The following is a 12,280-nucleotide window of genomic DNA, read 5'->3' on the forward strand; positions in this document are numbered from 1 at the left end:
ACAAACACTTTTATTTATACCAGTGAGAACGTGTATATGTTACATAATTTACTTTTTTTTCTACTTAACAATGTATCTTAGACACAACAGTACCTAAATGTCTACCTTATTCCTTAAAAAATTCTGAATAATAATTTATTTTCTGCATATATCATAATTTGTGTTATGATTATTACCTATTACTCTAATATTACCCTAATAAAAGACATTTAGAATGTTTGGGGGGGTTTTAAAATTTCAAATTATTTCAGGCAAGATTCCTTGTTCATCGATTTTTGTGCACTTATATGAGTACATATGTAGCACAAATTCCTAAAAATGTTGGAGGGTCAAAGGGTATATATATCTAAAGTCTTGATAGACACTGCCATACAGCCCTTCAAAAATAGTTTATCTGTTTAGTTTCTCTCATCGATGATACACCGGTTGTTGTCCAATTCATGATGAATTCTTTTTTCAAAAAATAATCTTTATTAAGGACTTATTTACATGCCATAAAATTCATCCATTTTAAGTGTATAATTCAATGACTTTTAGTATATTTACAGAGCTGTGCAACTATCACCCCAATCCAATTTTAGAACATTCCTTTCACCCCCCCAAATCCTTTTCACTCATTGGCAGTCTGTTCTCTTTCCCAGCCCAGCCTCAGGAAATTACTAATGTACTTTCTTTCTCCATATATTTGACTTTTTTGTGTATTTTGTATTAAAGGAATCGTACAATATGTAGTGCTTTGCAGCGGGCTTCTTTCACTTAGCATAATGGTTTTGAGAGTCATCCATGTTGCAGTATATATATGTACTTTGTTACTTTTTATCACCTAATACTATTTCATTCTATGGATATAGCATATTTTGTTTATCCATTCACCAGTTGATAGACATTTCGGGTAATTTCTATTATGAATAATGCTGCTATAAACATTTAGGTACAAGTCTTTGTGAGGATTTCATTTCTTTTGAATAGATACCTACGAGTAGAATTGCTTGTTGATATGGTGAATTTGTGTTTAACTTTTTATAAAGAAACTGCCAGACTGTTTTTCAAAGTGACTGCACCATTTTACATACCCACCAGCAATGCATGGGGGTTGTGGATTGCAGTTTCCCCACATCCTCACCTTACTGTCTTTTTTATTATGATGATAGTCACTCTAGTGGGTGCAAAGTAGTATCTCATTGGGGTTTTAATTTGCATTTGACTAATGCTGTTGAGTGTCTTTCATGTACTTATTGACCATCCCTGCATTTTCTCTGGTGAAATGTCTATTCAAATATTTGCCCATTTTACAAATTGGGTCATTTTCCTTCTTATTATCCAATTGTAAGAGTTCTTTGAATAATTTGGATGCAAGTTCTTTATCAGATATAATTTGTAAAAATAATTTCTCCCAGTCATGACCGATTCTTAACTCATCTGGACGTTACTATATGCTTCTATCACTCTTCTGTCTTGAAGTTTCAAAACACCGTTTTTCTATTCCTTGTTCACTCTCTTAGTTTATTCAAGTTTCTAGAAAACAAAATTATATTGTAAAGCCAATAGATTAATGAAATTTTGTCAGTAAAATCTATAGTTGGGATTAAATATCCTGGCAGACTTTGACTTATCCCAATAACCTAGAAGGACAGAAATTTGAGGACAAAATTTGTCAAGATACCCTAAAGCTGGCTTAATGATGAGCTCTAGTTACTATTGGCTCTACAGAGACTTTTGGAGTAAGAGCCTCACTGAGGCTCATTTGGCCTGGGATTTGTAGTCTATTTCCTAATAGCAGCTACTGCAAAGCAGTAATCCTATCAATATGTTTCATGTGAATTAGGTCCATTAGAAGTTTCCATTGCCAAGAGAGGGGGAAAAATGAGATAATTTTCTTTTGTTCAAAACAAAGTATATTGATAGTAACTTCATAGAGTGCTGTTTGTTCTTTTCCTCTGAGTTTGGAACCAATTCAAAATAGACCCTGGTGTCAGGGACATACATATAAGCGTTATTCCTAACAAAACTGGATTAGAAAATGCAGCTTGGATCAGTGGCCATGTAGGATCCCTGAATATTTTCCTGTGTTAAAATAATTGAAAATTGCAGGTCTCTCCTGTGTATGGACAAAGTCTGTCCAAGTAAATTTACTATGAGTTGAAGACAGTGCACCTGTTAGAAACCCCAGTACAAGAGGGAAGAAAAGACCACATAGGAATATTTCCCTTAATGTCTTAATCCCAGTCAATAGAGGTACATGGGCTAGTGGTTTTCAGACTTTTCCAATTATGCAACTACTCTTCAGCCCTCGGAAACAGAAGGAAAACCTTGTCTGATCCTCCAAATCCTATTCAGAGGGCTGATGTTTTCATTCTGTTGACTCCTACAAAGTGTGGAGAAGAAAATGGTTAACCCCCACACTTGTGGTGTGACAAACTAATTGAACGCTGAATGCATTATAGAAGTCCCTATAAGGTGACTGAAAAGTGGGAGTAAATTGTATCTTTTTTTTGTGAACAGTGAGAATACATTGTATATTTTAATATGCACATTTGAGCTACCCTACAAAGCAATCTTCTGTGTGGCTATTTAGACTTCTGTTCTTGATTTTATTTTATCATCAGGAACATCAACTCAAACCTATATTGAAGGGCGCTTGGGTGGCTCAGATGGTTAAGCGTCTGCCTTCGACTCAGGTCATGATCCCAGGGTCCTGGGATCGAGTCCCGCATTGGGCTCTCTGCTCCTTGGGAGCCTGCTTCTCCCTCTGCCTCTCTCTCTCTCTGTCTCTCATGAATAAATAAATAAAATCTTAAAAAAAAAACCTGTATTGATTTAACTGGATGACACTTTGAGTCACCATTTCTTCCCTATCCTTTCCTACTGTGGCAGTAACACTTGTTTTTTTTTTTTTTTTTTTGCTTTCTTCCAGAATTGAAATAGCATATTGCCATTGGTGTTGTAGGCTGTAATCTACTTTTATTGATGGTTCTAGTGGGCCCTGACAAGAAGGTAGATGGGTAACCTTGACCTATACCTGATATTCAGGAGGCATCACTGGGGTCCTAAAAATCAGTCATAAATAGGCAAGTTCAGACTGACTTCAGACTAGTGGCTCTGTGATTTTTCTACTCAAGCTGAGTTTTTAATGTGGACTACAAGAATAAAAGGGATCTATGAATGGGCTTTGGAAGGATCTATAAATCCCTTCAAATATGTTGGAAATTTTGTGCTTATGTGCATAACAATGCTAAAAGAGGTACCTAGCTTTCAACAGATTTTCAAAGGGAAATCATATTTAAATAGGTTAGAAACCACTCCTCTAGAGACTTAACTTGCTTATCCATTCTCCCATCCACTCAAGGAAAAAAAAATGTTGGATTAAGAGCCTCCTGCATTTTCTTTTTCTTTTTTTTTTTTTTTGCCTCCTGCATTTTCTAGAATGGTTCTAGTGGATCAGAAGTCTTATGGGTCAGGTGAAAATATGACTTATTATCTATAACGGGACACTTTTGTTAATGAAAGAGAATGTTACTGGATGAGATTAACTCTGACAGGTATTATTGGGAGATATGGAGATACCAATGGAGATACCAATCCATTCAGATTCCTCCATGCACATCCTCCACAGAAAGCATGGACTTTCTCTGAATGTTTTAGAAGCTCCCTAAATGATAATCCAGAGCCTTGTAGAATAATGGGGAGGAGGTAATGGATATTTGCAACCTGGAAGTACTTATTTATACTAAAGACTTAATAATTTCTTTACTCACTACTTTGTGATCTATCAAAAAATATTTAAAAAGCAAACAGATATGTCTTTCTATTCTAATGTATTCTCCCCTTTTGCCCACCAAAGAGTAATGACATGATTTGTGTTAGTTTTCACTGCTGCATAACAAATTATCACACACTAAGTGGCTTAAAACAACATAAATGTATTATCTCACATTTCCGAGTTCAGGAGTCCAGGCACAGCTTAGCTGGGTGCTCTGCTTGGCATGTCACATCACTGCAATCCAGATGCTTGCTGGGCTGTGTTCCTTTCTGAAACTCTTGAGTTCTTTTCCAAGCCTGTGGTTGTTGGCAAAACTCAGTTCCTTGTTCTAGTAGGACTGAGGCCTCCGTTTTCTTGCTGGCCATCAGCCAAGGACCCCTTTCACTAACTGCAGGCTGCACTCAGATGCCTGCCATGTGGCTATGTCTGTAGGCAGTTCACAACATGGCTGTTTGCTTTCTAAAAGGCCAGCAGATGAGCATCTCTGTTTTTAAATTTCTCCCTCAGAAATGGCCTGAACTCTCTCTTAAAGGACGACCTGCTTATGTCAGGCACACTAAGCATAATCTTTGACTGACTCAAGGTCAGTGTATTAGGGACTTTATTATGTAGGACATGTTCAACAGGCAGTGTCCATCTTAGAGTTCTGCCTACCACAGTATCTAAGATGCCTTGCTTGGTAAGCAAGGTATAGGACTAATGTGATGCAATCTTCAGCATTTCTCAAAGTGGGCCAGGTTTAATAATGGCTAAACCCAATTTTAGAGGAAAGTTCAATGTCTGAGAATCAGTGCTGTTTCCTTTTTTTTCACATAAATAATACTGAGGACATAATTCTTGAATTACAAACTTCTGAAAAGTTGTTTTGGCACTAATCCTAAATTCACTGTCTGGTCCTTCATCTCTACATGTTTCAGCTACTTTTGATGATAATGCTACATGTCTAATATGTCATTGTTTAGAAAGTGCTTCAAAAGCCATCCGGCTGTAACATAATATATTTAAGTAGTCATTAAAATGATGCTTTAGAGAGCTATTTATTGACATGAAAAGATTGTCAAATATATTTTCAAGTAAAAAGCAGGCTGCAAAAATTATATATACTATAATTCTATGTTTATTGCCACTTCAGGTAGGTAGGTAGGTAGAAGGAAGAAAAAGAAGAAGAGAAGGAACAAGGGAAGGAAGGAAGGAAGGAATGAAGGAAGGAAGGAAGGAAGGGAGGGAGGGAGGGAGGAAGGGAGGGAGGGAGGAAGAGAGGGAGGGAGGGAGGGAGGAAGGAAAAAAGGGAAGAAATGCAAGATATTAATGGCAGTTGGGTGATTTCTTCTTACCTTTATTTAAAATCATTTCTTTATAAAAACTACTTGTAACAATACATAATTGATCACTGAATCACGTGAAAGCTTGCTCCTGGAGGAAGAGAAGAAAGAGCATTTTTCATGCAATATAACTATCTTGGCTTTCTGAACTACATATGATATAATATGGTAAATACAGGTTTTGTAGCTAAATTTTTAGTTTTGGAAGGGAAGATTAAAATATATTATTATTTTTGTTGTTGTTAATTGAAGAACTGGGATGAAATCGATAAAATGAGATTCAGTGAAGACAGCTAGTGTGGCTCACTAAGGGAGGAATAATTAAGTGCACAAATATAGAATAAGGGAATACTGAACTGCCAATGTTACTACAGGGAGAGATCTGGTGGTTATAAACAGTGGGTAATAAATTGAGTAGGAGTCAATAATACAATACAGAATGTTATTTAAAAAAAGTTAATGCCATAGAGAACTGGGTTGTATTCATGGACTGTTGTACATAAAATGAGCCAGAGCTTTACAGAGTGCAAAGAAGCAATGAATAAAATATATTTTAATAAATGCTGAGGAAAAAGGGAGAAGGATCAGATGTTTATGGATTAAATTAATAACATTTAATTAATGTATCTGGACCAAAACATTAACATTGAAGGTCAGAAAGATACCGCCTAGAACAATTAAAATATTCCAAAAAATGAGAAATTCTTCAGCTTTTATGTATAACAGGCTGAAAACTTCCAACTTGTGGTCTAATGTTATCAACTGCTGTCTCTTTAAAAGTGGACTTAGTTCCATTTTGAGTATCTATCTTATGTTAAATGGGAGGCATAAACATATAAAACTGAAATATGCTCATCCTACATTAATTTTGGACCATGATCACTTAAAGTATTTAAAGTATATAATTTTCTCCTTTAAATTTGCAATTTCATGAGAATTTATATTTAGTGTTTAAAATATATGCTCTGCTGTAATTTCATACCAAGTAGATTTTTTAAAGACTTACTTACTTATTTGTCCGGGGCGGGGAGGCAGGGGAGAGTGAGCATGAGTTGGAGGAGGGGCAGGGAGAGGGAGAGAGAGAACCTCCAGCAGATTCCCTGCTTAGCATGGAACCAGCTACGGAGCTCAATCCCATGACGCTGAGGTCATGACCTGAGCCGAAATCAAGGCTCAGATTTCTCTTAACCAACCGAGCCACCCCAGCACTCCTCATACCAAATAGATTTAAGTGGAAGATTTTATTTCCCTTTGAGAGAATATGTGCCAAAGTGAAAAACCACCACAAATATTTAGGAATCATATATAATTCAACAGAATAAACAATCTATAGCTGTGTTGGCAATGCATATATGTTGTGTATTAAAATTATAAAAGTTGGCCAGTAACTGCTAACATGGGCTCTTACAGATAATCAGAAACTGTATTATGGTGCATTGTATTCCTGAAAGCTTTTGCCCACCAAATCCTCCATTCTGCTCTTGTGAGTCTAATCAATGTCTTCATTTTCTAATCAACAACAAAAAGATCAGCAGCACCATATTAGAGACCTCAGTCCCTTTCCACAAGAATATACTCTGCACATCCTTTCTAGAACAAGAGTTTGCTTCCTAAAGTAGTATGAGAAATGGACCAAGCACAGGATTTGGAGTTAGAAGATATAGTCCTAGCAGCATGAACTATATGACTAAAGCATGTTACTTCTCCAAGTCACAACTCACAGGGTTGTTGAGGATAAAGCACATTGGACATGTAAACTGTCATGAGCGTAGAAAAGATGCTCCCACCCCATTGCTCAAGAATTTATAGCACCTTCTTTTCTGTTTTCTTCCTATTTTTTAAAAAATTTTAAAGATTTTATTTATTTGAGAGAAAGAGCACACATGAGTGGGGGGTAGGGGCAGAGGGAGAGAGAGACAATCCTCAAGCCGACTCCTGTCAAGCAGAGAGCCCAATGCAGGGCTCGATCCCAGGACCTTGAGATCATAACTTGAGCCAAAGGCAGATGCTTAACCGACTGAGCCACTCAGGCACTCCTCCTCTTAAATTTTTAAATTACAAAATAATCCATGCCCAACAATCTGTTTTGTGTGTATCTTGTATGATGCAAGGTTATCTCTTGTATGTTCTTGTGTGATATCCAAGACTTTCAGCCTAACTTTTAAGTCAAATTAACATATATCTGAATTTCTACTGTGTACCACCATGTGGTCAGTGGAGAAAAGTTTAAATGTTTCTCTTTTTTTTTCAGGTAAGCTTTACACTTAACCTGGGGCTTGAACTCATAACCCTGAGATCAAGAGTCACATGCTCTATTGACTAAGTCAACCGGGCACCTCATAAACGCTCCTCTTTGAGGTGGGGCTCATACCGGAGTTGTTGAGATGATATAAAATCAGTGATATCAAAATTTCATCTAAAGTTAAATAACAGTTCAACATCTACAGAACAACTTAAACTAACTATATAGTGCCCTCCCCACATTCCCCAGTTTCTTTTCTTGCTCAATGAAGCCATCTTATTTCTTATCATTTCCTTTTAACATTGACTCTCAATTTTGAGAAAGTTAATCTGCTTGCCTTTCCCATATACTGTTTGCATTCTATGTACATTGGACTATGACATATCCACCCCCTTTATCAACTTTGTCACCTACACAAGGTTACCTCTTTCAAAAACCAGCTCACATATATCACTTATGTGTGTAGGGTGTTTTTTGGTGTGTGTGTGTGTGTGTGTGTGTGTGTGTGTGTGTGTGTGTATACACCTTTTGGGGACACATTTTCTCCCTAGCTGGGTTGTAAGTTCTTTGAAAATATAATATCTGGCACTTGATAGGTACTTAATAAATTTTGATTAAATGAATAAATGAATAAAATGTTAGTCAATTGCTTAATTTTGTAACTAAACATTTCTGTTATCAGTCAACGATTTTAGTGGAAGAGGGACTAAACACTTAGGGGCTTCTTACACATCTAATATTCTGAAGTATTCTTTTGAAGTTAGAGAAAAAATCTTTTGACTGAAGCATGTTTTATTAATTTCTTCTAGGCCACTTAAAATAATTTAAAAATTATAAGTTTAATGTATTGTCATTATAAAGGTTTAAAAAATAAGAAGTAAAAATGAAAATCATCTCTAATTCTACCATTCAAAGAAACTAACACTATTAGACTTATATTGTACATCTGATTTGATATCTTTTTTTTTTTTTTGGCTTACCCTTTCATCATAAGCTTTTGCCCATGCTATTAGTCTCAAGAAACAGCATTTTTAATGACTACAAATTTCCTTACTATAAAGGTCTAGAATAGATTTAACTATTCTCCTCTTACTGAACACTTAGTGTTATTCTTTTTCCCTCTCACTTTTCACCTTGTGAATGGATAGTGTGGTAATATTAATAAGTAAAATTCTGCGAATGTTTCTATTTCTGTAAGAGAGACTTTTTTAAAGATTTTATTTATTTGATAGAGAGGTAGTGAGAGAGAGCAGAACAGGGGGAAGTGGGAGAAGCAGGCTCCCCGCTGAGCAGAGAGCCTGATGTGGGGCTCCATCCCAGGGTCCTGGGATCATGACCTGAGCCAAAGGCAGACGCTTAACGACTGAGCCACCCAGGAGCCCCTGAAGGAGAGATTCTTAAAGAGCTATTATTGAATAAAAACAAACAAATAAAAAATTAAAATTTTCAAGTCTTTTAGGGCGCCTGGCTGGCTCAGTCAGTAGAGCACGCAATTCTTGATCTCAGGGTCTTGAGTTCAGGCACCACATTCGGTGTGGAGCTTATGGAAAAAACATAAATAAAAAATAATCTTTTAATAGAAACTGCCAGATTGCCTTCAAGCATGGGCAGTTTAGACTCCTCCCCACAGAACAATAAGAATGCCTATTGAACTGTATTCTCATATGGGTTATGTTTTAGCAAAATAAATCCAACAGAAAGAACTGGGGAATGTGACTTTGAAAAAATGATAACAGCATTCTTTCTAAAAGCTTGGATATCTTAATTATGTTTGTCTAAATATTTAAGTTCTGCTTCCAATAATGTCATTTGCTTCTTTGTCTAGATTTTCTATGCAGTTCATGCCTTTCAAGCACGAAGTGACCATGAACTCAGCCTTCAGGAATACCAAAGAGTCCACATACTCCGATTTTGTGACCTAAGTGGCAATAAAGAGTGGTGGTTAGCTGAAGCTCAGGGGCGGAAAGGATATGTGCCAGCTAACTACCTTGGCAAGATGACTTATGCTTAAGGAAAGAAGCCCCTGACTTTTGTTTTCTGGCAAGTTACTGATTGACTACCTCATAAAACTTACATTACAAAATGTTGGTCTAGAAGTCAAGAAACCTCCAAACTATATGGAACTGATTCTGTATCAAGTTTTAAGGAAGACTGTGCTTCCTAACAAGATTATTTCCCAAAATGTATTTTGAAGAATACATGTTGAGGGAAACACTTAACAAACAGAAACAGCAAAACGAATAGCTCAAGCTCAAAAAACAGACCGCTCAAGCTCCAACGATCAACTACTTAAAAGTGGAGATCTTTGAAAGGGTAAATGTGTTCTTTACCAACATGAAAAGTTGGACCTAAGGATAAGATTTTTTCCATTTACTTTATTACGTATTTTCCCTCAAATATGTTTTTTTGTTTCTCTTATTCTCTCTTTTGCATATGTGTGCCCATATATATTCACATACATATAATCATATTCATTATATGGTTTATACATACATATGTATATCATATAGATTATATAGATATATGCATAAACCAGGGAGTATACTAAATACACATAAGAATAGGAATTAACAGCCAGCTAGAAGTCTTTGATGTGGAACATCTCTTTAATATAAGTTTTGAATGAAAAAAAAACCTGAATAACATAATATCTAACATTTACTGAATGCATACTACATGCCAGAAATTGTTCTAAGTGCTTTATATGTGGTAACTTATTTGATACTCACAACATTATGACAAAACTGTGGCCCAGAGACGTGAAGTAATTTATCCCAAGTCACACTGCCAGTAAGTGATTGGGCTGGACTCAAACTTAGGTATGGTTCTGGGGTGCATACTCTTAACCACTATGCTGTACTAACCCTCCAGGAAAGTATACCTTTGCTATCAGCAAAGCACCTAGTGATACAAACAATGGACATTAATAAGGACCATTTTTCTCTCAGGTCTGTATTTAAGTATTGAGAAGTTTTTCAAATTCAAGGGCTTCAAGGACTTGATGATGTTAGTCTAGAGAAAATGAAATATCTAGGTTTATTATTTTTATTTTTTTGTTTTGTTTAAACATCTTTTAAAGTATAATTGCTTAAAAATGATCCTGCATGATCACTAATGATACTTGAATGAGGAAATATTTTTGGATCACTCAATCATTTGGATAATGAACGGGGAATGTGTGTTCCATGTACTGAGCCAAGATGTAAATATTTTTAGTTGCTGATTTGTACTTAGACAAGGCAGGCCTTAAGGATAACATTTGCTGAAACACAATGTCCTGGGACACTGAACTTTAATTTGGGAATAGCTCAAAACTGTCCCCTAAAAGATGTCAGGCATATTTTGCCAAGACATTTTATTAACCTGTAGATGCTTCTTTAGAACAGTAAAAAGATTAAATTTGACTTAGTGGTTTCCTTTAAAAACCAAAATAAGGTGGACTTACATTGCTCACATAGAACCTGCTACTATGACATGAGATTGTAAGATTTGATTGTTTGAGAGATTTCATCTCTATAATGTATATTGTTACATATATTACTGAGGGATACAAATAACAAAATGAAGAGTGCTTTTCAGATGGCTGTTTAATGTATGTACAGGACATGTACAACCCTAGAAATTCATAAGACATCTACATGACAAAAAATTTGCATTTTATAATGTTGTTCCTGAAATACTTAATCTAAAGATGATTTTATAAGGTTCTAATGGTAAGTTTTTGCATAACATTTTCTCATTTTGAGTTTGGATACCAAAAGAGGATTCTCTTTTTTGGATATACAGGGATTTTTTTATGTCTTTTAAAGAGTGCTTTGTGCCTGATGATGAAATTCCAGTTTGCTTAGTTTGGTAAAACAAAAGGAAATCTAAACTTGCTACTTGTGGTAATTATGAATATGCCCAACAAACTAGTGGAGAAATTAAATATAATTTATTTTATATTTAGTATGTATTACTGTAATTATATATTACTGTAATATACTGTGTATTATATACTGTATATTACTGTATATGTGTATATAATACTGTTACATATATGACAGTATATATTATGTATATTTAAATTAGCCGTGACCTTAATGCTCCCCTCAAAATGAAAAATTGTGTAAGTAGTACATACCTACTTTTCTGGCTGAAATGAGTGACTAGATGTATATGAGAAGCTTTGTCTACTTGTGTGGTCCTCGGATTGATGCTTCCTGTCTGACCTTTTTAGAAACCACACCAGTAAAGTCATAGCTGCAGTTGGCGGCTGAGCAAGTATTGTAATGAAGCCACTTACTGCAGTCCCTCACTATTGTGATGACCATGTATTACTATAAAACTATGTTGTTGCTATTTTAAAAATACACCTACATTTCATATGCCACTTAGGCTTTATTTTTTTTTAAACATTATGCAATACCTTCATTTTCTTAGTATGTTGTTTAAAATCGAGTAATTATAATTTGGAGGTCAGACATTTTGTTGGGCCCAAGGGAAATAAAATCAAAGATAATTAGGATGTTTGTAAGTCTTTAAGAAGTTTAAAAAGATAAAACTATTGGTGACACCATTATAATTAAGGCATTAAGAAAAAATTATTTCTTTATATTTTAAAATTTAAATGTTATTGTACAGTATAGAATTCTTTGAAATGAGTATTTTTGCCAAGAATGAAGGAGAAATTTTTGTGGCTGTTTTTCTTTGTAAAACAAATAAACAAGTATATGTACACATTTTATTTAGTATTTATTTTTAAACACAGATGCTCTAACCTAATATTATACATAATACTGTTTGAAAATTATAAAAAATTCGGTAATACAAAATTACCATGGTACTTAAATCATGTGAAAAAGTCACAAAGCTACTATCTGAACATTCTTCGTATTTTAGAAAAATACCTTCTTTTACTATTCATTAGTATAAAATAATTCTATGAAGATTGAGCTGTGCAGAAGAGATATAATG

The 12,280-nt window shown here is 35.1% G+C and overlaps 1 protein-coding gene across 2 annotated transcripts in view; it reads left to right on the forward strand.

The window, feature by feature from the left end:
• Positions 1–12,033, forward strand: part of ARHGEF38 (Rho guanine nucleotide exchange factor 38) — a 121,401-nt gene extending 109,368 nt beyond the window's left edge. The window contains exon 14 of one of the 2 annotated variants that reach the window (XM_027599298.1): positions 9,150–12,033. In XM_027599298.1, the coding sequence (XP_027455099.1) occupies positions 9,150–9,335 (186 nt within the window). In that variant the 3' untranslated portion in view covers positions 9,336–12,033. Of the gene's footprint in view, positions 1–7,333; positions 7,430–9,149 lie in introns of those variants that run through there. The other variant, XM_027599299.1, reaches the window with a different exon arrangement.
• The last annotated feature ends 247 nt before the right edge of the window (positions 12,034–12,280 follow it).

Source organism: Zalophus californianus, chromosome 2 (genome assembly GCF_009762305.2).
Source record: "Zalophus californianus isolate mZalCal1 chromosome 2, mZalCal1.pri.v2, whole genome shotgun sequence".
NCBI lineage: Eukaryota > Metazoa > Chordata > Mammalia > Carnivora > Otariidae > Zalophus > Zalophus californianus.